Source organism: Melanerpes formicivorus, unplaced genomic scaffold (assembly GCF_026170545.1).
Source record: "Melanerpes formicivorus ecotype bairdi unplaced genomic scaffold, bMelFor1.0.p_v2 SCAF_6, whole genome shotgun sequence".
NCBI classification, from domain to species: domain Eukaryota; kingdom Metazoa; phylum Chordata; class Aves; order Piciformes; family Picidae; genus Melanerpes; species Melanerpes formicivorus.
Window position 1 is genome coordinate 17,372,372 of NW_027142358.1, and position 27,952 is coordinate 17,400,323.

Below are 27,952 nucleotides of genomic sequence, written 5' to 3' on the forward strand. Positions count from 1 at the left end.
CCGGGACAGCTGACGCGGCGAGTGGGACGGCCCCAGGCCAGGCCTGCTGCACTCGTCACGGTTTCCATCGGCGGGCATTACCCCACCCTTGGCGCTCCCTCGAACCAAGGCCGGCGGAAGGAGCCGCAGCCTCAGCTCCGCCTCCTCTCTGGCTCTCCCGCTGTCGCGCAGCGCCACTGAGCCGGCAGAAGGGGTGGCCGTAGTGGCAGCGGCTCCCAAGAACCCGTGGTAGGAGCGACCCCCGCCGTGGGTCGGGCTGGGCGAGGGGTAAGTCCTACCCTGTTCCCCGGGGTTGTTGGTCGCACTGGGCTGGGCGGGTGTCCCCAGGGTGACGGCGGCTCCCGTCCGCCTGGACGGGGAGGCAGGAGCCACGGTGCCGTCAGGGTGATAGGCGGCCATGGACCAGGGGTGAAGGGTGAGGGTTTGGGTCTCTCAGCATCTCCGCAGTTCGTAGAAAGGTGCGCTTGTTTCATAGGCAAATTAGGTGGTTTCAGAGGCAAACTGATATTTTGCAGTTGCAGTTCGTACTTTGCTGTGACCTTAGCTTGAGCTCATGTTTTTCATGCGTACGGTTGAAAAGAGAAGCATAAGATGGTACCCCTGTCAGAGCCGTCATACAACCACTGGTTTTGGTGGGTTTTTTTTGGGGGGCTGGGTTGGTTTGCTTATTTGTGGTTGGGTTTTATGTCTTTTTCTTTAGAACGCTTGTAATGCGCTTTACTTTTTATTCTACTACATGGGCTTATATTGTCTCAAAACAGAAACTTTTAAACTCTTGCTCTACCTTGTGTACGACAGAAAACACATGTGACTATGTGCAAGGCAGTGAAGAGTATGGTCTTGGGATAGTTTTTCCTCCTTTAGCCGGTTAATGGTAGTTCCTGGAAGCTTCGTCCTGGGGAGGAGCAGCTGAGAGAGATATCTTTTGAAGGGAGTGGCAAAAGTCTGGAAAGTAACTCAGGCAAAAATGGGTACAGATGCATTGGGGCAGAAAAGCTGAGGTAAAGGTGTGAAAAGAAAACAGTCTGATAGGAGGGAAAAGGTCTGGTGCAGTAAGTTTTGATGAAGCTGATTAGTAGGTTTTTATGCATCTGTAGGAAGTGGGGGGGCTCATTCCCTGGCACGCCCCCAGCCCATAGTATTTTCTGTTAAGTGCCTCACAGGAGCATATATATACAGATGTCAGAAATGGTGCAAAACCAGTGCTAGTGTGAGTGCAAGAATACTTTCCCTAGAGCTTGTCTATTTCTGTAATTTCCTGGTTTATAACTTGAGTAAGAGTCATGCAAACCACTCTCCTCCTACTGATGCAGCAGATAACTTGCATGGGGCAGTGCTTCTAGTTTTGCCTGTGGCCTAGTCCCTGCTGCATTTTTGCTGATTTTTTTCCTTGAAAATGCCTCTGTAGCTAGTCTTGTGAGTTTTCCCCTTCTGCCCCTGAAGCATCATGTATAATACAGTATACCACATGTAATAAATACGCAGCAAGATTTTGAAGGTCCTCACAATTTTGTCCCTGTCAACAATGACATACATGTACTTTTTGCTTTCCTGACCTGCGTATAAGGTTGTGGAGACAAAACGCCTCAGTTAATCTGGGATAGTTGTCACCTTCATAGGCTACATAATTTCTCTAACTTGTTCTCTGTAGGAGAACGGTGTTTTCAGATAGTTTTGGAAGGCTATGTTTACTCTCTGGCTTAGAAAGGAATGTCAACATCTTGTGACTGAAGGAAGAAACTGGGCAGAATTTGGTTGGATGTATTAAAATATTGTTTTATTATTTTAGCCTTATTGTATGCCTTAATTGCACACATGCCAGTAGAAAATAACCAATTAAGATGTGACACACGTGCCTTCTGATAGAGTATATAACCTTGCTGTATAACGTAATAAACATCTTTGCTTACATCTTGTTCTGGAAGCTGTGCTCAGGGTGATCAAACACCTGTACTACAACAGTTCTCATATAGTTGCCAGAAGTTTTGAATCATTAGACTCGGAATTCTGTGAAATGTCAAGAGTTACTGAAAGATGTAATGAGACCACAGTGGGGTGGAGATATTTCAAGGAGGTATTTGTACACTCTGTGAGTATATTAAAGAAGAAGCACAAGTGTAGAATTAGGTAACAACTTAAAATGCATAATCCAATCTACTGCAAAAACATTCAGAAGATGGAGCATCCAGAGGGTGCTAAAATAGAGCCTATCTTAGTTTGAAAGCAATCTAGGGATAGAAGAGGAATCTATAGTTAAAGCAGGGATGTAATCAAAAAGAGCAGGTGATTTTAATGCAGAATAGCAGGACTTTTGAACAAATACTATTTCATTTATTTTTAGGCAAGGCTTAGGTGTAATCATCCATAGAAACTTCTGTCACCTTCAAATTGTGGTTAGGGTTCTCCTTGAATTAACTACACAACTAAGTAGCAGCACCAATGTACTTTGTTTATTTCAAACATATGATTTGTCTGCTACCTTGAAACATGTTTCTTATTGGATATATTTTAAAATTGTATGTATAAATTATTGTCTGCTCTATCTAGTGACTATTGCTCCACATTTGTTGCTGATTTGTTGTTCACTACAAAATCTTTGGGAGGTCACATCCTGGCTAGGGCAAGCCTGGAGCAGATTGGCAACCTGGCTGTTCTTTTGAGAGACCATTTTATTGCATTATTCTGAATAGCAAATCCTGCCTATGCCTAGCACCTGGTTTTAGGTATGTGTGAAACTGTGTGTGTACTATTCAGATGTGACAGCTGCTGAGTATGGACTGGTGCTGATCATTAGGCTGTAACAACTTAGACTGTGTAGACTTCATGTGTTGGGGTTTTTTAAACACAAATCTAACCCCACACAGTCCTGCTGCCTGGCTGTTCCCTGTACAGTGCAAACCAGTAAAAATTTTTAGTTTTTTTCCCTAAGATAATATACCAAAGAATTGAAGGGAAAGAAATCCTTCACAGATACTGCTTCCTTCACGGGTGGTTTGTTGGTGGGGTTTTTTTGAACACTTTGGAAAAGTGTCACCTATAGGTCACTCTGTTCTAGCTTTAGTTTAGCTGTTGTCTTGAGGAAGCACTGGATATAAATTCCTTCCTTCTTAGTATTCATTTCATCATTAGGAGAGGTAGGCCTCTGATTCAGGCTTTTGGATCCCAGCTTCTGACAGGTTTAAGAAGTGTCAATGAAATTAATCTCTTATTAAATATCCAAATGAAATTTAAATCTTCACAAGGCCTCTGTGCTAAAACTTGCCATTCAGTCAATATTCATGTGAAGTGATACTCAGTGCGATTAATTTATACACCTAATTCATATTCCCAAAGACCTCTCACTTGGTGAGAAAGCATGTTTGGTTTCTAACTGTTGCCTAGCAAGTTAATCTGAATTAGGTGCTTAAGCAGCTGCCTGAAGCAGACACCATGAATATCCATTTTATTCTTGCTAGAGAGAAAAATTTCAGTTTGGAAAACTGCACACATTCTGTAAACAGTGCACCTATCTGTAGTCCCAATAACTGGTTATTGGCTTCAATTGGCCTATTTTCTGAAAATACTCAGTTTTCCATTAGCTAGGAGGATACCTGTATCTTACAAATCTTAGAAGTTGGGGTGGGAGAATACCTGGTTTTTTTTTTTTTTAATCACCTAAGCTCTAAGAGCTGATCCTGTGTTCAGACTAGATTTGAAGGCCATAGTCTTGCTTTCCTTTAACTTTGTATGTTTATGGTTGTTGTGAAGTACCTGGCTCTCTGGGTGTGCTGAACTGGTTCTTTCTTGAGTAAGTCAGTTCCTGTGGAGATGTGATGGTCAGTAGCTCTTTATATTCAGCAATGAATAAAGCACAGCCATTTGTTATCAATGTAATAATCTTCCTAGTGTCACTGGACATCTGTGTGTAAGCCTTTCACTGTGTAGAAAGCATGAAAGCCATCACCATGAAGAAAAAGCTGGTACATTTGCACGTTTAGTATTGATCTTTTCTTCATCTGGGGAGTCCCAAGGCTGTCAACCTGATACAGAGCACAGAGGTTTTGTGTGCAATGTAGGGTACATCCGTATGGGTTTTAGCAGAGGTTCCATGCAGTCTTGTGTGTCTGTCTTTGTGAGGCTGGCACTTAACAGCTTGGTGTTACTGGCTGCTTCTGCATCTTGAACAGTAGGAAGTACTGGCAGAGAAGCTGGTGGCCTTGCAGGCCTGGGGAATGCTGGAGCCCTCTGCTTTTGCAACGGGGTGGCTCCCTGGCTCTGCTCTTCAGGCTTGAGCTCAGCAGCTAATTAAAAATCAGTGGTGTGAAATGAACAATTAAGTGCTTTGGTAGTTACACTGTTGCTTTAGTTCCGAAATATTTCCCCCACCGATTTTGTGAAATGCAGTAATAGGTATTTGCCAGTTCTGACTGATGATGTAAAAATCTGTTCTGGTGTGGTAGAACTTAAAATAGATGAGTATAAATACCTGAGGCCTTAGTTGGAAATGTAATTCAGCCTATTTATAGCATGACTCTTTTTTTTTGCAGTGGATTTTTTCATATGACAAGGTCAAAATAGGACAACCTCATGTTATTTCTTCAAATGTTTCATAAACCTATTTTGGTATTATTTCTTTCTTGTTGTGTTATTAGAGGAGTGCCTATGTTCTATGTTTTGACTGTCTGTATTGTAAATATTCCAAAGAGAACATTGCAAGAGTGTGCTACAAAAGAAAATACTTGGATCAGGGCAGAACAGGAAGCCAAATTGAAGTTGATCTCCTTGAATTAACTCATGTTGCAATTGTCACTGCAGCTCAATTAAGTTCTTTGGGTTTTAAGTAGTAATGTTATACTGTTATCCACTGCTCATTGTCCACTGTTCAGACTTTAAGACAAAAGTCCATAAATACAACCACAGTAGTATGTTTTTCTTGTCAACCATTTGTAATCTCTGGATCCATGTTGGTGAATGGTACTGTGTTGCTGTCTCCAGCAAACCTAATTCTGCTGGCTTCTAGAAAATTAGTTTGGCCTACATGTCCTTTCACATTTGGACCCTCTGTGAAAGATGTGGGTGTTCAGTTGTCAAGCAGATGTACCAATGAGAGGAGAATATGCTCAAGCTAGGACAAGCCCTTCTGAGAGGTGACAAGGGGGCTGATTATAGGAACGTTTGGTCCCTATTTGCTTCTGTGTGGCAGGTGCTGGTTATTCTTACTAGACGCGCAGAGAACTTTGTCATGAAGTGACTGAGTTGCCTGTTAACATCAGAATTATCCTTTGCTGGGTACTGAGGTCTTAATTGAATGTGGAGTCACTTTTTGGTTTGGTTTGGTGTTTTGTTTTGTTTTCTCACTATGCAACAAAAGCAAGCAATAATAGGTACTAATTGTAGGTCAGTGAATCATCTGGGAAATTCCTTATGGAACAGATGATCTCAGGAGTTCCTTCTAACCTAAGTTATTCTGTGAAATACAAGGCTTGCACTGGTGCAGCTAACATCAAAGCAATTGTTTCACTGTCTCGGAGAATCTCATTTTGGTCATATATTGTTATTGCATTTCTCTGTTGCCTGGAGTGTTTCCAATCCTGTTCAAGTTACCTGGAGGGAGGTTGTAGCCAGGTGTGGGTTGGTCTCTTTTCCCAGGCAACCACCAACAGAACAAGAGGACAAAGCCTCAAGCTGCACCAGCGGAGGTTTAAGCTGGATGTTAGGAAGAAGTTCTTCACAGAAAGAGTGATTAGCCATTGGAATGGGCTGCCCAGGGAGGTGGTGGAGTCACACACTGGAGGTGTTTAAGAAGAGACTAGATGAGGCACTTGGTGCCACGGTTTAGTTGGTTAGATGGTGTTGGGTGATGGGTTGGACTTGATGATCTCGAAGGTCTTTTCCAACCTGATTAATTCTATTCAAGTGGTGTTTAATAGTATAAAATGTTCAAAGTGGGATTAATTTATATGTAACTTATTTTTTAAAATCACTACTCATAATTTAACTTTTTGTTACTAAAGGTTTGAGAATTTCAGTGCAAATATTTTAACTTTTGTCTATAATACAGGACACCTTGTGATAGCATCTCCTGCTGTAATGTCACAGTTTATGCATCTGTCACTTAAAGTTATTTGTGAACGTTCTTACTTGGTATTTTTACAGTGTGGTTGTGGCTTATGGGTCCATCTTCCCATTCATCTCTTTGTTGGACATGGCATCTGTCTTCTGTTCTACCTTATTTTGACTAAGGCTTGTTAGTGTTACCTATCTGATACTTCCCCTCCCTCTGCCCCTTGCTTATCCCAGCAGGTCAGAAAATGATAGATTATCTTCCAATAAAATATTGGATGATTACACTGAATGGCAGTACTCCTGACTCATAATACTAGCAAGCAGTTCAACTGGATGGTTTTTAAAAGCCCCCTTGTTTGAATTTGTTACTGTTTCACCATTTATTCAGAGCTGTGGGTTGGTTTGCTGGGTTTTGGGTTTCTTTTTAGGAAACTTGTAGGAAATGTATCACGTGCTAGTACTCTTTAAATACACATTTTTAGATGAAGGCAAGTAAAGATTTTAAAGGTGAACGATGAATGTTAAGCTCTGTATAAAAGAGGTTTCCTTAGTTTTGGCTGGCATGAACTCAAGCTATATTAAGCTCTGTTGGAAGGGTAGTGCTTGCTACTGAATTAGTGTTTTTTGTAGTAAAAGGAAGGCTAGACAGGGAGCCAATTACACAGAAGATTTCATGAAAAACCAAATTGCAGGGCTTTTTATCTGTCAGGATGAAAAATATTGTACATGATAGAGGAAAGAACAACTTCTGTGCTGCAGTGTGTAAGTCAAAGATAAATCTTGCTGAGGCTGCTAAGATAGCAATTAGCTGGTATGTTGCTGACTGTGACTTATCCTTGTCTTGCAAAAGCACAGTGATGGAAGCCTCAGTTTACCTCTGATAAGAATCCACAGCATATTATATGCTGTTACATTCTGTTCTGCTGGTTTCGCAATCCAGGATCAGTCTTGGAGCAGGTTCTATAATTTATAGCTTTAGGCAACCTTTTGTACTACATCCTGGTAATTAACCTGGAGGAGTAAAGGTCAAAGGTTTAACTTGGTGTTCTCAGGGAAGCAAGCATAATTAAACAAATTATTTTGTGCAAATATAGTTCACAGTCTTTTCATTTTTGTATGCCCTGAAATTATTGGACCTTGGCATATCTGGAGACTGAACAGCAGCTACTAAATAAATTCCAGAAATGGGTGTGAATGCAATTGTTATGTTTATTTCTACTGCAGCTTTGTTATGAAATTATTAATATTTAATACTTAAGTGGAGATATGATAAAAATGTTTTGTTTATTCATGAATCTCAAAATACCGCCAAAACATATTTACAGTGTGTATTTATAGGTACAGATATTCGGTTGTGGTTAAAGTATTTCACAAAAAGGAACATGTAACAATTTAAACAATTTAAAGCTAATTAGGGACTTCTAATCAATTCATATCGGGAAAGAGATACACGGCGAAGCGCTGGCTTGCCCACAAGGTGGATTCTCAGTCCGCTTAAGGAACAGTAGGCGCTAGAACCACAGAAGAGGCTTCATGGAAATTAGCAGGTTTACTCACGGCTGCTGCCGGCTGGGACCTTTTCGGACGCTGCAATTATAATATGGCGCGCGTTTGCACAAATGATAAACAGAGCAATCAATATGGGGTCCGCCATGTGGAACGCCGTGGAGTTTGCAGCTTCGCTTTTCTACAGCAATCTCGGGAAGAGCTTTACCACCAAGGGCTTTGTAGAAGCGCGACACTGCCGCAACTGGTCTCCAAGACTCTCTCTCTCAGCTTGCGGTGCAGTGGTTCCTTTCGCAGCTCGGCAGCCGGCACGGTTTGCTGGCTGGGTGTGGAGCAGGCGACTCGGGCGAGTTCTGCACTGGCGAGCGGCTTTTCACTCACAGGCTGCAGCTGGCATGGCTTACTTTGCTGGCTAGGAAAGACTTTTTCAGCTGTGACTTTGGCGGTGGTATATAGACTCATAGAATCAATAAGGCTGGAAAAGACCTCAGAGACCATCGAGTCCAACCTATCACCCAACACCTCATGATTAACTAAGTGCCGCGTCCAATCCTTTTTTGAACACCTCCAGGGACAGTGACTCCACCACCTCCCTGGGCAGCACATTCCAATGGCCAATTACTCTTTCTGTGAAGAACTTTCTTCTCACCTCAAGCCTAAACTTCCCCTGGTGCAGCTTGAGACTGTGTTCTCTTGTTCTGTCTCTGGTTGCCTGGGAGAAGAGACCAACCCCCACCTGTCTACAAATAGAATCATAGAATCAATGAGGTTGAAAAAGACCTTGGAGATCATCAAGTCCAACCTATGTGTTGCTGCCACTCTTCTGAGGGCAGCTGCTGGACATGTTCAGAGTGCATGGTATTGCAAATACTTTCTAGCTGACCAACTGCATGCTGCAAAAAGCAAAACAATAACATGCCATGTGTGCCAAGAACAACATCCTCACGTTGACACCCTTTGCTTGGAACATGCTGCAGAAGCCACCTTCTTGACATACTGGCACCTCTTATTTGGAAAAGATTTTAGCGTATATATGTGGTTGGGTTTTATTGGTTATGTGATTGATAACAAAGAGTATATGAACAGACACTCTGAGCTATATGGCAGATTGGGGGATTAGGGCTTCTCTAGGAGTTTGGTTAGGGATTCGGCTAGGGATATACCTGGGACTTCTGCTAGCTACTGGTTTTCTTAAGGGCTACCAGGACATAGGCTGTTAAGGACACTCTAAGACTCTGTAGTGCTAGGGATTCTACGACACAGTAATAAAGGACTTCTGGGAGGACTTCTGAGATTATCTGCTCTCTGCATTTCTGGAATCTCATTGCTGTACAGCAGTGGGGTTCGTGCACTGGCCCTCAAATTGGGTAGAACAAGGGTATGTGATAAGGCTGCCATACATAAGGTCAGCTTTCACCGACTAGGTTCTGGCTACAGCATGGCGTGGCTCTTGCTCCTTTCCAGGTGAAAACAAGGCAAGGGTTTTACCATCGTAGCTTGTATTAATAACTTCCTGAAGACTAATGGCCAATGGCAGGAGAGAAAAAAGCGGAGAAACACAATACTGCAACCATACATATGACCAAACATATACAGATGCACATGCAGTCCATAAGCATGGCAGAGTGGCAGATGGCCAGGCACACGTGCAACACATGCAACATGTATCCTTTGTTTACCTTGACCCCTGAACATGTCTAGAGAAGCCTAGGTGTGTCCAGATTTTGCAGACTTACAGGTGTCTTGCCTTTTTTTCACACCAAAAAACCCGTTTCTTGGTGAGGGGCGAAAGGGGGTTTGAATCTGGGCTTGTACAGAGTCTCCAGGATACCTTGGCAGCCTTAAAATTTTCATTCTTTGTTGTTGCAATTGTTTGTGTGTTTTTGTTATAAGTATCTCTAGTTGTAGTCCTATTCTGCTGCACTGTGGCATAGAGGAGTTTATTTTCAAGATTCTCACTGAAAGCGTATTACAAGTTTAATCTCTTACAAAGAGGTCGGTTTGCTCTTGCCTTTGTCAAAGCCGCAGGAAAATGCTCAGGAGCCTGGGTGATTCATGGCTAGCAATGTGAAATGAGATAGCAATGTCCACTGCCAGAGTAAAACCTCAGATATTTATTTAGAGTTTTGAGGTGGAGCTCCAGGGTGAACACTGGAAACAGTGTTTGTTTTGTTTTCTTCAAGGCACTCCCTCTTTCCGTGTGTGGCTTGGTTGTTTGGATTTTTTTTCCTTGTCTGATATACTATTTCTTTTATGGCTGAGCAAACACAGACCTTGCTGTTCCTGTATCCTCCCACACTGTATTTGTATAGCAGGGTGAACTTCTGCATCTTCTGTGCCCTGGCCTATGTGATCACCACTTTATTGTCAGCAGGCAAGTGCTGGTCATCACTGACAATTTTAGTAAGATTTTATGGGTGTAGCAAAAAAAAAATTCGGGAGGATGGGAGATGAAATTAAGACAAGGTTGTAGGAGTACTTATTTGTTAATTTAGAGAAATGGCCAACAGGGACCCAATGAAGTACAGAAAAGTTAGTGATCAGGGAAGTTTTTGAACCTGAGAAACTGGGCTGTTTGTGCACCTAGTTTTCCTGGAATCAAACCAGTGAGGGGAAAGTGAACCTTGGAAAACTGCTGTGTAAATGCTGCATTCAGAGAAAGCAAGTGGAAGTGTGTATATATATGTGTGCGTGTGTGTATATATATATGGTAACTTTTGGGGTTTATGACTGATGAAGTTAGCCATTATTTCTCAATCTCAGCTTTATTTGCCAAAAGACTCTTTTAATAATTTTTTTTTTTTTTTCTATTTGAAAGGAACATTCTGCACAGGATTAAAAACAAGCAAATAACCAGTCCTTTTAAGAAACATGACACCCATCCCATTGCTGCCCCCTGTTCACCAAAGAAAAACAACCCAAACCTTTTTTCCTTAAAATTTTACCTCAACCTGAATTGAAAAAGCCTATTTTTAAAATTATTCTGTATTTTATTTATGCATGAAGCTAAAGGTAAATTAAAAAAAATCTAAATATAATGTTTACATATGAAAGATAAAATAATTTTAATGCCTTAATGATTTGCAGCTAAAAAAAAACACATGCACCTGGACTAGTAAGCATTATACATGCTAAAAATCTGGGTTGTAGGGTGGTTTATTTAGGGGGCTTTGTGTAGTTTGAGTAATCATTGTTCCTTTTTGTTTTGGTATCATGACTGTGTGTTAGTATGTAAAGGCAGTTGCTGATTCAGTGAAACTCTGAAGTGCCAGATTGCCTTCTCTTGATGTTTGGTGTGTGCTTTTTTCCTGGCTTCTTTGCAGTTCCATGCCAAACCTACCCATTTCAGCAGGGAAACAAGCTGTCCATGTGCACTGTCCTGTCCCAACGTGTGGCTGGGGCCTGGCAGCTTCCTCCAGCAATCACATGCTGGTGTGGAGGCTCTTAGGAGCATGGCAAAGTGCCAGGAGGGAGGAAGCTGCCTGCTGTTTCCAGCAGAGGAGGATACTTGTTTTTCTTTCAGCTCTAATCAGAAATGTTGAGGGTTTGCTTTATGGACTGACGAGTTTGGGATCTTACCAGTCATTGTATGGGTAACAGCAATCATTGCCTCCAGGAGTTATGATTCCCTTGGGACAGCAGTTCCTAGCAAGCATCCTTTGGATGGGTTATATAACCTGAATTTGCGTCTACCTCAATAAAGTGTTTGCCTTTATCAAGTTCTGTATAGCTGCAGTGAAGTGCAGTTGCATTTTGATGCTCATCTCTCTGGAGCATTGAAAGAGACCCCATGAAGCTGCTGCTGTACCTTTAGCATCAGTGAATATTCAAAAGTAAACATCCATTACTTATCTGAACTGCAGGGATGACCATGAGAGTCCTGTTCCCAGGATTTAGATTCTAGCATTAAAAAAGGACACAGATTGAAACTAAGTGTGGGATAAGCCCTGGGCACGTCTGGAAAAATAAGCTTGATCTCCCTGCTGACTGCTGCCTGCAGAGGTTGTGCCCCCTGGTGTATATTATATAGTCACTGTATGTTGGATTCACTGCTTGGAGGTCTGATGTGCTGTGTTTGCATGTGAAATGGAAAATTACATAGAGCTCAGTCATAGGGAAGTGCTTATATAACCAAAAGCTTGTTGTCTTTCCAGCTGCAACAGACTTGAGATTTAAATTATTCCAAACCTCCTAAATAGCACTGCAGTGAAAGATCTTACTGGAAACCAAGCTCAAGGGAATATGGGAAAATTTATCAAGTTATAGAGAGCATCTTGTAAGCATGTGATAATGATGTAAAACATTCTGTGAGACTTTACCCTTCAGATACAATCTGATTATGAACAGTGTCATGTTAGCTAATCATACCACTGAATATGCAGAATTGCACTTTGCCTTCCTTGAATGTTTCTTGAGGTTTAAAGTTAGACATTTGTGATTGACAGTTGATGGATTTAAAGTCTGGTTCTCCAAAATGTCAGCAAGTTTCCCAACTGTGCATTCTGCTTGGTTTCATCATGTGTGGAGCTGGGTAAATTGTTAACTCTGTTACACCCATCAGAAGAGGAGAAGTGGGTTATGGAGGTTAATGATTATACTCTCGGCTGATCTCACCACCTCACACTTCTGTTCGTAGTAGGGATGGAGAATGAGCAAATGGCACAGTTGGAAGGACAGAATTTAAATTTGCATGCACAGAAATATTTTTTTCCTGTTAATGGCATTCCTCATAGATTTACTGCTAAACAGGCTTTTTTCACATGCTGAGAAACTGCTTTCACATTTGTTGAGTCTGTTAAGACACTTTACACACTGGACTAGTGGCAAGGTAGGGGTTCTCTTTGTTGTAATTTCTGCTAGTTTTTCTCTCCTTTTAAGGTTAAATGAGTACATGTAGCATGAAGTGCAAACATTTTTTAAATAAATTGACATTTTCCCATTTGTATTTTCTTTAAATACATAAATAAATAAGGAAGTATTTTTCTGTTCTGCTGCAAAAGAGCCATGCAAACCAGAAAGGGAAGCTAACAGGATTATGCAAAAGGAAAACAATCCAACAAAGAAAAGCACACACCCCCTCAAGTCAAAACAAAACAAAACTCTGCAACCAAAATCCAAAACATGGCAAAACAAGCCCAATGAAAAAGGCAATACTTCAGGGAAAAGAATGGGAAGGGACACTGTTTGAACAGCAAGTTTAGACTGGGAATTGTCACTGAAAATAACCTTGAAAAAGTTAAGACTAATTCTGGATGTTTCCTTCATCTGGAACAAGCTGCTTGGGTTAATTTTACCATGCTTCAGTGTAAAGTAAGACTTTCTCTGTTCTGGAAAATACTTTTTGTTCTGTCCTTCATTTTGCTGTCCTTTTTAAACCTGCACTTCTGTCTTGGACAGCTAATGTCTTTGTGCGCTTCAGTGCTGACAGAGGCACTATCAGCTCTGAGAGATCCAATTTGTTACAGTGATCTTACCCTCTCAGAAAAACCTTCATATTTTATGGCAATGCTGTAAGCATGAATTGTGTCCCTTCTGCTCTTTACACTGACCTTGAGCTTTTGCAGACATTTGTATTTAAACACCTTCTAACATTTCTCATACAATTACTTACTTGAGGACATGACTTGTGTGTTGGATAATTTTTACACTTGATTAATGGGACTGTTCTGTAGAGCTTGCAAACTTCTGGAGACTTTAATATCATTTTCAAATAAGACTTCCTTAACAATGTAATAGACAAAGCAAGTCAGAAGTAGTAACTGAAAGAAGAAAAATAATCTGAGGAGTGACGCTACAACTACTTAGGCATCTGACAGTGTCTATTGGTCCAGCAAAAGAAAATGAGAAGTTTCTCAGGGAAAAGTCTGTGCAACTTGTGCTGTTGATGTCTAAATTTTGTTAACTGGCTACTGCTAGTATGTTGTTTGTTATTCTATGTGGTGTGGCATTACAGAAAATAACTGTTATCACACATACTTTTCAGATCTTTCCAATGAATTACCCTGGCTATCCCCCAGCGGGTGGATACCCACCAGCTGCCCCAGGTAAGTTGTTTAGATGAAGTAAACGTTAAATGGCAGTGATGGTCCTATCTGGAATGGAAAGGTGGCATGCATGAAGAATAAGGCTGTGGAGGGTTTTATTGACTCATTGAAATTTTCTGTGCTCTCTTGTTAGTTCCTGCTTCAACTTGTCTGGGGATTCTGGTTTATATAACATAGGTGCATGTGTAAGATCCATTTTCATTCATTTGAGATGAAGCAGACAGTACTAGAGATGGTCATAAATTGATCAAAAATAACAACTATCAAGGAACAGTGTCCTGTCAGCACTGAGTCTTGAAGGCAGCTGGTGAGAAAAGTTAATATGGGAAGAAATCAATTACAGAATTCAAAACCATATCCCACAAAGAATTAGGGCTTTAGTGAGGCCATTACCCCTAATTCACTGTTTTTAGGCAGATAGTTGTATATGGAAGGGAGAGAGCTGTTAGAAAGGATATAAATTATAATAGTATAAAGATGATGAAATATGTAATCACTGCATGATATCAAGGTAAACGTTATAGTTCTTAGTAGTGAACTTTAGAGTTGTTAGTATTGTTGGTAGAAAAAGCAAGATGAAGTCATAGGGCTATGGTGAAAAGTGGAGCTAGGCAAACTAACTCAGGAAGAGGAAGCAGTGTACGATGAGAAGCCAAACTAGTCTCGGCACAATATTCTGCCTTAGACTGCAGTTCAGACAAGACTGTACTGCTGTATGCAGCTAAGTGTTGTGACTTGGGTAGCTGTGAATGTACTGGGTCATGCTCTGTTGACATCTCTCAGATTAGCAGCCCTAAAAGAATTAATAATATCTTACTGCTGGAATACCTGGACAACTTTGTAGTTTAAGGAAAGCTACTAAGTAGTCAAAATATGATGTTCATGGTATCAATTCTTGAGTGTTAACCTCTGAATGTTTTTAGAGTTGTTTCAAATGAGAATGTATAGATTCAGTGATAACTAATGTGATTAGAAATATCCGGTGAGGTCTTTCTGTGTATCGAATTGTGCTGCTACTCTGCATCTCTTAACCTGATTTTCCTTCTCCCAAACTGTGGCACTGAACAGACAGTACATTAAGTAAGGAGTAGGTTTTAAAAAAGTGTGGTTTCTTGTTTCAGCATGGCATTCTTTGATTGCAGGTAGCAATCCCTGGGGTGGTGCTGCCCATCCACCTCCAATTGGTCTAGAAAATGTGACTGGCTATGCCAATCAGTTCAATCCCAATTACATGGCTGGAATGGTGAGTTTGCTTTCATTTAATATCTTTTACTGTGACTTCCTTAAACACAAATGTGTGTTTCTCACATTGCCTCTGGGAAGTTTTCTGTGCCTTTGTATTGAGTCAAAGTCTTGAGCATGCAATATCCCCCGTTGAAGAAAGCAGGTAGTGCAAGCTATTCCTTATTTTAGGAAATCAGACAATAATTAAATGTCAAAATTAAGAGCTTGACTTCAAAAGTCATGGACATAAAAGTAATAGGACTTGGCTTTTGCTATGCAGAGGAATATAGAAATAGACTATTAACACTCAGTATCCACTGTTAACACATTCACATTGACAAATGCAGACCAAATTTTGCAGTTTTGCCTATCACCTGGATGTGGCCCAGTTTGAATAAGGAGCAAGGCTGTGCAACCTGAGATGCTTTTTTACAAATACTGATGTTTAACAGATAGCAGTAAAAAGTTTGACATTAGAAATGTCTGCATTTTCTTCAGTGTGACCTTTTTTTTAATGTAATAGAAGTGAGTGACACTTCTGACAGCTTAGTCTTCAGAAACCTATTATGCTGCATAATGAATGTAGAGTTTGTAGGAAGACATTTACATTATAGATGCCTTTCTGAGGCAGTGAATAAATGAAGTGATTGGGTAGTCAGCAGTCAAAAGGAGCAGAAAACTATGTGGGTGCGTGCACACAGCAATGTGCACAGCAACTAGCTTCTGAGAGCACTGCAACCACCAAATATCAGTTCATCTTGCTCTTTTGTAGTAGAGGGTCTGAGTGTATCTCATGGGAAGATGATACTGCATGTGGAGTGGAGCATCTTTGTAGCAGTTTCTGCAGACGTCTTTCCAAATGTAGTCCAGGAACTCTTGCTACATGTAAACTGCTAATGCATATAGTGCATCATATAACATCCAGAGCTTGCTTGTGCATCATAAAACAGCTGGAGCTTGTTCATAGTAAATTCGTGCACTCAGATGATGCTGTGGGCATGTAAGGCAGCCGTGGACAGAGAAGGGATATGCATAGTGTTTGGTTGCTGGGATCAATTGGCACAGGATTTTAGAATAAGAGGTGTGTAGCTGTTGTTGTTCTCCTGTCTGAGTGGTTTGTAATGCTGGATGCAGCAGCAGGTATGTGTCTGTTCATCCAGCTTCTTGATGTATGGCAGCTGATGACTACAGTAAATCAAAAGTCAACAGAATACAGTGGTTTTTTTTTTCCATTTTGCTTGCTAGCAAGACATGATTCTTGCAAATTTCTTTTGCAGATGCAGAACTACCTATCTGTGTTGGTAGAGAATGGAGTTGCATTGTATTAAGCACCCTATTGAAACTCAATTGTTTGTACACTTTCCCACCTCTTGCTTTATTTGTTGTCATTGCAGGCATCCAACCTTGCAGGGACCTTTGCGGGAGCAAATGTACCACAAGGCATGTATCCTTCAACACCAGGGGGTTATCCCCCAGTTCCTCCAGGTGGCTTTGGGCAACCTCCACCAGGACAGCAGCCATCTTTTGGAGGGTATCCTCCACCTGGAGGAAATCCACCATCAGGAATGCCAGTTTACCCAGGATACCCGGCTGGCACTATGCCAGGCCAACCCACACCACCACCTGGTCAGCAGCCTATGAGCTATCCAGGACAACCACCAGCACCCTTTCCAGGGCAGCAGCCAGTGCCAAATTATCCACCAGGCCCAGCTGTGAATCCATCTATGCCCTCTTACCCAGGACCTACAGGGCCTGCAGTTTCTCCTGTAACAGTAAGAGCATTCAATGTTTTTGTTCTGAGATGTGACCAAATACATGTTTTCTCTATGTTTTCTTTCTGTACACCCACCCTAAAATTGTAAAGAAAGTCACTTAAGTTTGACTAAAGGGAGAGAGATCTTTTCCAAATGCAAGCAATATAGACTCATACAACTTGAAATAATTGTTGGTTTATGACATTATCCAAGGTGAAAGATTTGGTTTGAATTCAAATTTGCCTTCCCTGACTTTACAAAGTACTTACATTTTCATGTACAAGCTCATAGAATCATAGAACAGTTTGGGTTGGAAGGGACCTTTAAAAGGTCATCTAGTCCAAGTCCCTTGCAGTGAGTAAAGATATCTTCAAATAGGTCAGTTTATTCAGAACCCTGTCCAGCCTGACCTTGCATGTTTCCAGGAATGGAGCATCTATGAGCTACATTCCACCTTCACTGCAAAGAAATTCCTTCCTTGTGTCTAGTTGAAATCTATTTCTAGTTTACAACCATTACCCCTTGTCCTGTTGCAACAGACCCTGCTAAAAAGTTTGTCTCTATCTTTCCTATATGCCCCCTTTAAGTTCTGAAAGGCAAAGTCTGCCCCAGGCTTTCTCTTCTCCAGACTGAATAACCCTAAGTCTCTCAGCCTTTCTTCATAGGATAGGTGTGCCACCCCTCTCATTATATTTGTGGCCCTTCTCTAAACTCCCTTCCAACAGGTCCATGTCTTGTGCTGAGGACTCCAGAGCTGGATGCTGTACTCCAAGTGGGGTCTCACCAGAGCAAAGTAGAGCCTCCCTTGACCTGCTGGCCATGCTTCTTTTGATGTGGCCCAGGATACAGTTGGCTTTCTGACCTGCAAGTGCACATTTGCCAGCTCACGTCCAGCTTTTCATCCACTGTGGTACCTCTAAGTCCTTCTCAGCAGGACTGCTCTCAATCCCTTCATCCTCTAGCCTGTATCAATACTAAGTATTCATACTGGGGGTCCATCAAACTTGAATAAGTTTGGTAACAGATTTAATATTGGTGAACCTTGTGCATTGTCTCATATTTTGAGTTCAGAAATTAACAAATTGTTTAATATGAGGTTTTAGATTTTTTTTTTTCTGTTACTTTTCAAACAAAAAGGAAATTTATAGCATTCCTAAATAGTAAAGCACTAATATGCAATTCAACTTGGTCTGATTTTAGCATGGAAATCGAGGCACAATCATTGATGCACCGGGATTTGACCCTCTGAAGGATGCAGAAGTCTTAAGGAAGGCCATGAAGGGATTCGGTGAGCAGTCTGTAGATGTACATTTCAGTTAAAAGTAGAACTGCAGCTTTGGTACAACACTGATCTTTCTTCATTGTTATGTGTGTTCTGAGTGAGCTAGTTCACTCATAGCATCTTTGGATATCAGAAGAATTATTGGAAGTTCATATAGGCATTAGCAACATCATGAGTTTGGTGTTTGGTTGGGGCTTTTTTCTTTTTTTTACTGTTTGTGACTGGGAGTAGAGCTTGTAGTTGTGTACTTGTACACAAGAGGAGATACTGTAGATGACCTTTGGTTGAGTTTAGAAGAAAAGGATCAAATGGAACAAGAAAGTTGAGTCCTCAAATGATGTGCATGCTCATCCTGTGGTTTCTGTGTGCACACACAGGAACCGATGAGCAGGCTATTATCGATTGTCTTGGAAGCCGTTCAAACAAGCAACGACAGCAGATCATCCTATCCTTCAAAACAGCTTATGGAAAGGTAAATACATTGTGAGAGTGGAAGGAAGAATAAAGGAGAACCTACATACCCTAACTGGAAGTCAGAAGACTTAGAGTTTGGCAAAAAAAAAAAATTGGAAGTTGCTTAAGGGGAAGGTGGTTGACAAGTCATATCCTGTTTAGGGTTCTGCTTTTACCCACTCTTGACCTTTTCATACAGTGTTTCAAATGAAACATATACAGCAGTTTCTCTGCTGAATGGTTACTTTGACTCTTTGGTCTGTGCAAGTCTACTTAATCGAAGATTAATTATCTAGATGTACATGGTACGTTATGCTGATTGTTAGGGTTGTTAAGTATTGTAGCTTTACATTAAAGATACATCGTGGATGCTTAAGCATAAAGAATTCTAACTAAAATCCACAATTTTTATGCTTATATTTGTAAGTTTGGTTCTTTATGCATTTTTTTTTCTTTATTTTTACTTCTCATTAGGATTTGATCAAGGATCTTAAGTCTGAGCTGTCGGGTAACTTTGAGAGGACAATCCTAGCCATGATGAAAACACCTGTCATGTTTGATGCTTATGAAATCAAGGAAGCTATAAAGGTTTGTATAGGAGGTACAAATTAAAAGGTAGAGGAAATATTTGAGCTGATAAAACTTTTGGTAGTCATTTAAAAGATTGAACTTACATTCCCTCCTTTCTGTCCAGATACTCAACCCACTCTTTGATCTGTATCCCATTTTTTGGAAATATATAATAGTGAAATTGAGAAATGTTATTAACATATGAAATAGGTTATTTCTCAATTTTAATGTTAAATATTATTTAATGGGTTTGTAACAAAAATATATTAATGAATACACACAAAAAAGGGCAGAAACTGGCTTTTATCCATGTCTACATGTCATCAGTTACGTAGTCTTGAGTAAGCCACTGAGATGACTCCCTTCTAAACCAGCTGCTGCATGGGAGGTGTTTCTTTCTGGGTTTTTGCTTTGAGCTCTGATGGAACTGATGATAAAACCACTCAATTTTGAGTTTCCAGTTTTTCTGCACCCAGCGCTCAAGGGAAAACTAGTATTCTAAAACCAGATTCATACAGATTTTGGGCAGGATGTACCTTCTTTTTATCTTTTTCCCCACCTCAAAAGTGTGTCTTCCTAGCTCATGCTTAACCTTTTCTAAAACAGGATGCAAGTGTTGTGTATTTTCTCTTTCAAGCAATATGATTAGTTTATAAAAATGTAGGTTTTATAAGCAAACCCAGTCAAACATTTGGATAATGAAACAATGTTTAAATTAAGGTGAAACAAGTATTTCCATTACTGAGTCATTATGTGTATTTACCCATTCTTTGCAGTTTTAAAAAGGTAAGAAGATGAAATAATACTACCTGTACTGTAATTGCAGCTGCTATTTATTAGATAATGAAAGTTACTTATCAAAATTTTTAAAAGTCCTCTTAAATGGTGGAAAATAATTGATTCTTAAGATGCCTAGGATCTGATGTGGAGGATGGCATTTCAAAATGGTATTTTGTTTTCATAATTATGTATCTTTTCAGTGTGTATCTTTAGTATATATCTGTATCTTGGAATCATGTTATAAGTAGTGTGTTTTCTCCTTATGCTTTGCTTTTAGGGTGTTGGCACAGATGAAAATTGTCTCATTGAGATCTTAGCTTCTCGCAGTAATGAGCATATCCAGGAGCTCAACAGGGTCTATAAAGCAGGTTAGATTTGTTACAGTTCCATCAAAATTTTCTTCCTTCCTTAATCACTGACTGACAATATGAATTTAAGAAATGAGCAGGATTCTATGATTCATAACTGTCTCCTTCTTCCAGAATTTAAGAAAACTCTGGAAGAGGCAATAAAAAGTGACACATCAGGACACTTCCAGAGGCTTTTAATTTCACTTTCTCAGGTACTTCCATACCAGGATTTTTGAGTTTGGGTTTGTGTGTGTATGTTTGTAGAGTTTGGGGCTTTTAAAAACTAAAACACTAGTAACACATTTGTATCTTCAAATTCTTTCAGGGAAACAGAGATGAAAGCACAACTGTTGACATGTCTCTTGTCCAAAAAGATGTGCAGGTCAGTAAAAATTCTTTGTAATTTCTAGGTATAGTCAACTCAATACAGTAAAATTTGACTGCATGGTTTCTGCTTATTCTTCATTTCAGACACCTTGTGACTTTTTTGCTTTAGTGCTTAAGTTTCAGTAGATGGAAGTGATATGGCAAGCCCTGACAGGCCATTAGAGCCATGCAGCTCCATTACAGAGATGACACTTTTGGGAATAGAGACTGTAGGGGGTTTATATCTTACAGTCTGTCAGCTCTCTGGCTCTTCCAGGTGTTGGGTGACCCCACTGTGCTGCTTATTGAGGGAACTGTCCAAAGTGGTTTGAGGTGGTATACGTGGATTGAATTTTATTGTATCCAACATCTATATTATCCTTTACCTATTATTTAAGCAACTCCTAATTTTTACATAAAATAAAGGCAGTTAGATGTAGTAAACTCTTGCGTAGTTATATTTTTCTGTGTCCCATTTCACAACATAGGAAAGAGAAGACTCTGGATTGTTTAAGCAATAGAAATAGTATGCCTTAGCCAAAAGGCATATCTAGAGGCACAGGAAAAAAAAGCTAGGTGTAAGACTTGTTAGGAACAACAGGTTTTGGGTAATTTTTAAACAGTTTCCCCATCTAATCTGGAGCACTTAGGCATCAGTAAGATAGGAAGATCGCAAGCATAGCATCTTGTAGGAAGGTTAGAACTAGTGGCTATTTATTGTTAGCTTCTGTTTCCCAGGTGGGCATATAATAATTATAAAAAGAGCAGAGGCTGCAGCGAAGCAAATCTGTAACTCAGCTTTTCATAGTGGCTGCTTTTTTGAGTAATGAAGTGTGAATTCCCTTCTGTGTGTAGGAGCTATATGCAGCTGGAGAGAACCGTCTGGGAACTGACGAATCCAAATTCAATGCCATTCTGTGCGCAAGGAGCAGAGCCCACCTCAGAGCAGGTAATGGTGTCCTCTGCATAAAGAGTAACTTGACTGTGTTGTATGTATTGATAAGGAGCATGATGACACGTCAATGGAGCAACATGGTAGATAACTTAGTCTCTGAGATATTAAAGCTTGTCTCAGTGTAGAGTAGTATCAAATTTAGAAGTGTGATTGAAACAGCCATCCAGGGTGCACCAGTGCCATCTGTTTTGTGAGGCCGATGTCTTAAATCTTTCTCTTCTATTAACAGTCTTCAGCGAGTACAAGAGGATGTGTAACCGGGACATTGAGAATAGTATATGCCGTGAAATGTCTGGAGACCTGGAAAAGGGCATGCTGGCCGTAGGTAGGTGTCATCTTAGCACGTCCATTCCCAGTGTTCCACTACAACTGGCTGTAATGGTGGCATCTGTGACTCCAGTTGAGGATGTCCTTCTTAAGTAATGCCAGTTTTCTGCTTTTTACATTGAGCTTTCTGTGAAGTCAGTTGTGGTTAGTAAAGCAGGGCATGTAATTCACCTCAGGATAACAGATAAGCTTTTGCTTCAGGCAGCTGTAGAATCTAAATTTCACATGTTAAAGTGGGGAGAGAATTATTAACTTTACTTGGCATTGGTTTAAGCAGGAAGTGATGAGAACTTGTACCAACTGCTGTCAATGAGTATGGAATATTTGGGACAGCTTTGGAAATCAAGCAAATATAGGCATTAATCCTCTAATCAGTTACCTCTACCTCTTTTTAGTAGAAAGGAAACTTATATTTGATTGCAAAGGGGTTAATTTTTCCACCATTCCTGTGGAAAAGCTTCCATAAATCTTTGTGTGCCACCAGTACTTCTGAAGAGGAAAGATTTTTACCTCAAGTCTGCTGTTGTCCCTTTAGAGGTAGTCATTAATTTCCATGAGACTGTGGAAAAGCCTCATATTGTGCAGTAGCTTTATTTGGAATGTTTTATTCTAGACAAAATCATGGACTTTTTTCTCTTGTCTTTTGTCTCTTATCTCTTAGACAAGACTGCTTCTTTACATGACCATTTTTTCTTGTGAATTTATTGTAGTATTTAGAGCTGCTGCTTTAAAAGTGTTGTTCTCTGGTTTTGAATATGGTAGTGACTAGAAAAGTGATGTAACAAAAAAACCCCAAACAAATCCAAAACACCTGCATAGTAACAGAATTAACAGGAGAAATGTACTTTGCATCACTTGGACAGGAGAGAACATTTGGCTCAACTGCAACAGATGGTTTTTTCAATAGAAGTTTCTATCAAAATCTTAACAGCATGGGAATCAATTTTTAAATTTTCATTGTTTTCCACTCCTGTTTTGTGCAAAAGAGAGCTGTGTAACTGTTCTTACTTTACTTGGCCAGGCTGTCATTTTAATTGGCCTTTTAATTACCCAAACTGGGTCCAGTTCTGCTGACGTTTTCCAGGATTTAGAATATGCCACCTCCAAAAATATAGAGAGAAAACCAAACTTGGGTAAAAGAAGTATTTCCCAATGTTGTAGGAAGAAAGATCACCTCAGTAAAGAAACTGTCCTATCAGAGTCTGCACTTCATGTGCAGTCACTTGACAGGACTCCATGTTGATACAGATTTAGAATTGGCGCTGTAGCTTACAAACAAGTGAGAAGCCTTTTGTTCAAGAATTGTTATTAATATTGAGTGAATAACTCCTTTATTGAACAGATTCTTGTTTGGGTTTTTTATTTACATGTGTATGTATGTATATACACATACCTGTTGCTGTCAGCCTCATTTCTTCTGTGAACATTGTTTTCAGGAAAAAAAGGTTGTCTAATTGAAAATATTTAATTTTGCTTTCTTTAAAGCTTTCTGGATTGTGCAACTGGTAATTTACAATAACATCTCCAAACATCTTAGAGTGCAAGTGTGTTGTTTTAGCTAAATACAATGATAAAGAAACACACATTTCATTTGTCATTTGTTTCTGAATTGTGTTATATGTATCATTGACAATTGTGCTTGGTGAACTGCTATCCCTCATCTACATTTTTCCTATTCAGAAAAATACCTTTTCCTGTCCAGAATGTGTGTTACTGTGAAATCCCTATTTAGGTTTACTCCTTTTTGTTCTGTACTGATTTTACCTGATTGCTTTTGCTACCTTTTTGTATTATCAATATAAGCCAGGTGTGGTTTGGTTTTTCTGTAGTTTGCCACAAATTGCATGATTGTGTACTAGTAACCATCATAGGATCAATCGATAGATTTTAATTCTGATGAGTGATAGAGAACGCTCTCATTATCCTGATTAACATGACAGCAATTTGATTCAGATTTTGCTCTTTCACATTTCTAACAAACTATGCTGATTAGATATAAAATCTCGTCATTAGTAAATAATCATGTCAAGAATTCAGGAGTCTTGGGAAACTTTGTGGTGTGAAAAAGGGAAGTAAACAACTTTTAGTGTGAAATACCTGTCTTAGGTGGCTTCCTAGATTGTATTGGGACAGGACGTGAATTGGTCATACATTGCAGATGCATGACCTAAAAATTGTTAAATGAGGGGGAAAAAAGCCACAAACACCACTAATTTATGTGTTCCTGCAGTCTTTCTGTCCGCTCCCCATGCCCTCTTTTCCCTTCATAAGCAAGAATCTGATCACCAGACTTTAAATATTCATTATGGCTACTTTTGTGTTAGACGTTTTCTAGTGATGGAAAAGTCTGCTTTGAGCCATGTAGTGTAGTAAATTCTTAAACTTTATTGCAGCTACTGTTTGAATTAAACATCACTTCAGTGACTAGTTGAAGGGGTGGAATCTGCATTGTATCAAGTGTATGTTTATGTAAAATTAAAGCATGTCACTATTTAGGGTATTCTCAAAAGATGACTGTGATTTGTGATTGGAGTATTTGATTTGGGTAATTCTGATGTCTTTTTGCAGTGAAGTGCCTCAAGAACACACCAGCTTTTTTTGCAGAGAGATTACAGAAGGCTATGAAGGTAGGTTCTGTGACAAGATACTTAAACTCCATGTCTTTCGGTTTTTTTTAAAATGGTTGTGCAACTCAATGGAATTAATTGTGCATCTTTAATTACTTTTTTCACTGGGCAGATGACTGATGAGATGCAGTCATTGTTATGGAAGGCTGGGAAAATCCAGTTAATTTGACCTGTTTAACAGAGAGATGCATACAACCATACCTTAAACAAATAAAGCCTTCGCTTGGTAAAAACACAAATAGGCTTAAGACTCATTGAAATGTATATCTTTTAAATAGGAAGGTCTAGCTGAAATAAACAATTAGGCCATTAAACTCACCAAACTTTCCTGTCCCACTGACAATCCCCCTCCCCTTTTTTTTTCCTAACTGTTCTTGTGCAGAGAAACGACTGTTAGTGTCCTACCAGTAAATTTATTAAAGCATGATAAGCCAAATTCTGTTCAAGCTTACTGAAGCCTATGGGGTTATGCTAGTAAACAGCTGTTAATGGAGTTTTTGGTTTTGTTTGCTACTGTTGTGTCATCCAATATTTCCACACATTATTAGTACCTTATATTTTTATTTTGTTTGTTTCAGGGAGCAGGGACAAAAGACAGGACTCTGATTCGAATCATGGTATCACGCAGCGAGGTTGACCTGCTGGACATACGTGCAGAATACAAGCAGATGTATGGCAGATCCCTCTACACAGATATCACTGTAAGACTTGGAGGTTTTGTCTTCCCTGTTGTGACGTGCTTTCTGCTAGTAGAACATGGATCCTTACACTGAATATCTCTGAACTGCATGGAGCGTGGCTGACTGCATTTGTTTTGTTGCATTTGTTAGGAGTGTGAAATCTAAAATGACAGAGAACAGAGAGCTCTTGCTTTTGTGTGAGGGCTAGATGAGATAGAGATGGGAAAGAAACCAACAAACATGGAAGGAAAGGGAATCTGGTCCAAAAGGGTTTCAGAGACCTGTCTGGTCTCTGTGCCAATCTCTGTATATGACTTTGTAGAAATCACTTAGTCCATCAGCTGAGGAATGATGGTGTTCTGTCTCTTGTGTGTGTTGAGAGTGTACAGCTCTTCATATACTTTTAAAAAGTTGCCTCCTTTTTCTCTTGAACATACAAGGTTTTAGAAATAGTCTTTGCTTTCTTCAGTGGTTGAGCCACCCAACTACTGCTATTAACAGCTGTAGCAACAGTTAAGGGGATACCTGAAGAATGAGGAGGGTAATAAGAGGTGGAGTAGAGTGAATGGCGTCACTTTCATTTACCTTGTAATGAAGGTGCCAAAATTTTTAAGCCTCTCTTTATTCCTTCTGCTCTTGACATCAAGGGTCTGCAGCTTGGTGGTGTTTGAAAAGAATACTACAAAGATAGTGAAAGATAGTGTGCGCCTTCTGCCAGTAACTTACATGGCCTTTCTGCCTATGTTCCACAAAAGATCACCTGGCAAAAGCTTTTTCCAAGTGTCTAACTCTGTAGGTAAAATGTGCTTCTACTACAGCAGTAGCCCTGTAACCACCACTGTGTGAATAGAATCCAGTGAGATGTTGGTGGAAAAGCTTTATGTGTCTTTTTTTTTTCCTTTTCTTGTGATCTGGCAATAAAATAATTTTGCTGTTCTGAAACAGGAACAGGCCATACCCCTGTGCATGTGCAGTTATGTGTACATAAACTCTACTTATTTCCATAAAAGTAGGGCTGCAAACATCCTTGGGGAAAAAAGTTCGTAATTCTTCCTTTTTCTGTGTGTGTGTAAGTGAACAGTGGATCTTTCCTTTCAGTGTGTATATAAACAGGAATGCTTTGTATTTTGTGTATTGTCCTTTATATGTGCACAAGTTTCATTCTGACCTCTGAAGTGCCTCTTTGTCACTATTGTAATAATATTGATCTGAAGAGACCAGTTTTCAGTCGTACCTGAGGATGAAGGATGAGATAAATGCACTAGTTGAAACTGTTCTGTGAAAAGAATTGGCAAGCCTCAATCAAAACTAGTTAATGAACAACTCCTAGCACCAGAACAAGGGGACACAGTCTCAAGCTGCGCCAGGGGAGGTTTAGACTCGAGGTGAGGAGGAAATTCTTCACCGAGTGAGTCATTTGTCATTCGAACCGGTTGCCCAGGGAGGTGGTTGAGTCATCGACCCTGGAGGCGTTCAAGAGGAGATTGGACGTGGCACTTGGTGCCCTGGTCTAGTCATGGGGTCTGTGTTGATAGGTTGGCCTTGATGATCCTCGAGGTCCTTTCCAACCTAAGTTATACTGTGATACTGTGATAAGAGCACCAGGCAAAACTCAGCTAGCAGGACCTTTTGTGATTTATTGCATGCTTGTGTGTGCATCCATACTGACTTTCACTACCTACAACACATGAGTTCTCTAATTGTGGAGGAAAAAACCTTTTATCTTATGATATCAGGCCATATTATTTTATTGTTTGAACATAATAGAGAATAAACTTTCCCTTACTACCCCAAAAAAATAACTGCATTGACTGTAAGGAAAAGGGCTTCTGTATTAATTTTTTCCATATTTTCTTACTTCTTGCTGGAAATCAACTTCTCAGTGAGATTATTTTATTAAGGTATTCCTAGATAAGTAGTTGAACCTGTGTACCAAATTGAGTTTGGGCACTTTTGCTTCCAGTTAGTGAAGAAGTAGATTTTACTGTGTATGTGCATTAGAGTAGTTTCTAATTATTCTAATTTAAGTTTCTAATTTTAATTGCTCAGTTTTGTTGTTTGTTTGTTTTTTTTTAAAGAGGTTAACACTTGCTTTCTTCCAGCCCTGGCTTCATCTCTTTTGGTCATTATTGTCATGGTTAGGATGCCTGTACTTACTCTTCCTCTATTTCAAAGCACAAGCCTTCAAGTTTTCTTTTTCTCTGTTTCTTTACAGGGTGATACTTCAGGAGACTACCGGAAAATCCTACTCAAGTTGTGTGGTGGAAATGACTAAATGGAGCATTGAGCTTTTCTTAGAGAGGCTGCTATTTTCATTGTTTTGCTTTAAAGCATATTTTTTTTTCACCAAAAAAGAAATATATAAATCTATACATAATTAAATATGTAATGACCTGTTTCTCTTAGAGTAATTACATTTTAAAAGGTAATAATGCACATACCTTCAGGTAAAAAATAGTAGGTAGTAAATGCCAACAAATAGACGCGTCGAGCTCGTGTACTATCTGTTCAGGATTCTCTATAGTAATCTCAGCAATCAATGAATGACAGGTCATTTTTTTCTTTTCTGCTTATGCTGTTAGGTTTATGGAAGAAAAAAAAAATCACAATTGTATGATTAAAGCTTTTATTTTGTATAAACATTACATGCCATTTTCATACAAGTTTTATATATTGTGTGCTGAGTTGGTTTCATGCTAGCCTATTCCCTGATATGCAGAGAGAGCAGCCTTGAATTTTGGTGTCTGGTCAAGACTGTTTTGAAGTTTTGTCAAGTTCTGTTTTCTTTCCCTGATTGTTTTTTAAGAAAGGTATGTTCTACATTTCAATATTTCTAGGGCAGCTGTCACAGGGCAGTAGTAATGTTGACAGTAGTAAAAATTCTGCTGTGAAGTTCTAAGGTTTTGGATTGTGACTTGTATGTATGTAAGAAGAAATTACTAAATTAAAGCTATGTATCTTCTAACTCTTTGCAGATTGTGCATTTTGG

General features: G+C 39.7%; 1 protein-coding gene across 1 annotated transcript; it reads left to right on the forward strand.

Moving 5' to 3' along the window:
* The first annotated feature begins 132 nt into the window (after positions 1 to 132).
* ANXA11 (annexin A11) lies at positions 133 to 27,928 on the forward strand. The gene is made up of 15 exons (XM_068139932.1): positions 133 to 267; positions 13,535 to 13,595; positions 14,738 to 14,838; positions 16,214 to 16,591; positions 17,774 to 17,861; positions 18,233 to 18,327; positions 18,783 to 18,896; positions 19,936 to 20,026; positions 20,141 to 20,220; positions 20,334 to 20,390; positions 21,230 to 21,323; positions 21,559 to 21,654; positions 24,225 to 24,283; positions 24,862 to 24,984; positions 27,179 to 27,928. The coding sequence occupies exons 2-15, from the start codon at positions 13,544 to 13,546 to the stop codon at positions 27,236 to 27,238; spliced, it is 1,488 nt and encodes a 495-aa protein (XP_067996033.1). The 5' UTR covers positions 133 to 267; positions 13,535 to 13,543; the 3' UTR covers positions 27,239 to 27,928.
* The last annotated feature ends 24 nt before the right edge of the window (positions 27,929 to 27,952 follow it).

What these genes read in the sequence shown, in the direction of transcription:
- ANXA11 (XM_068139932.1), top strand. Translation starts at nt 13,544, where the DNA reads ATGAATTACCCTGGCTATCCCCCAGCGGGTGGATACCCACCAGCTGCC. An exon ending in CAACAGGGTCTATAAAGCAG is followed by an intron (nt 20,027 to 20,140) that starts GTTAGATTTGTT and finishes TCCTTCTTCCAG; the next exon opens with AATTTAAGAAAACTCTGGAA. An exon ending in CAGAGCCCACCTCAGAGCAG is followed by an intron (nt 21,324 to 21,558) that starts GTAATGGTGTCC and finishes TTCTATTAACAG; the next exon opens with TCTTCAGCGAGTACAAGAGG.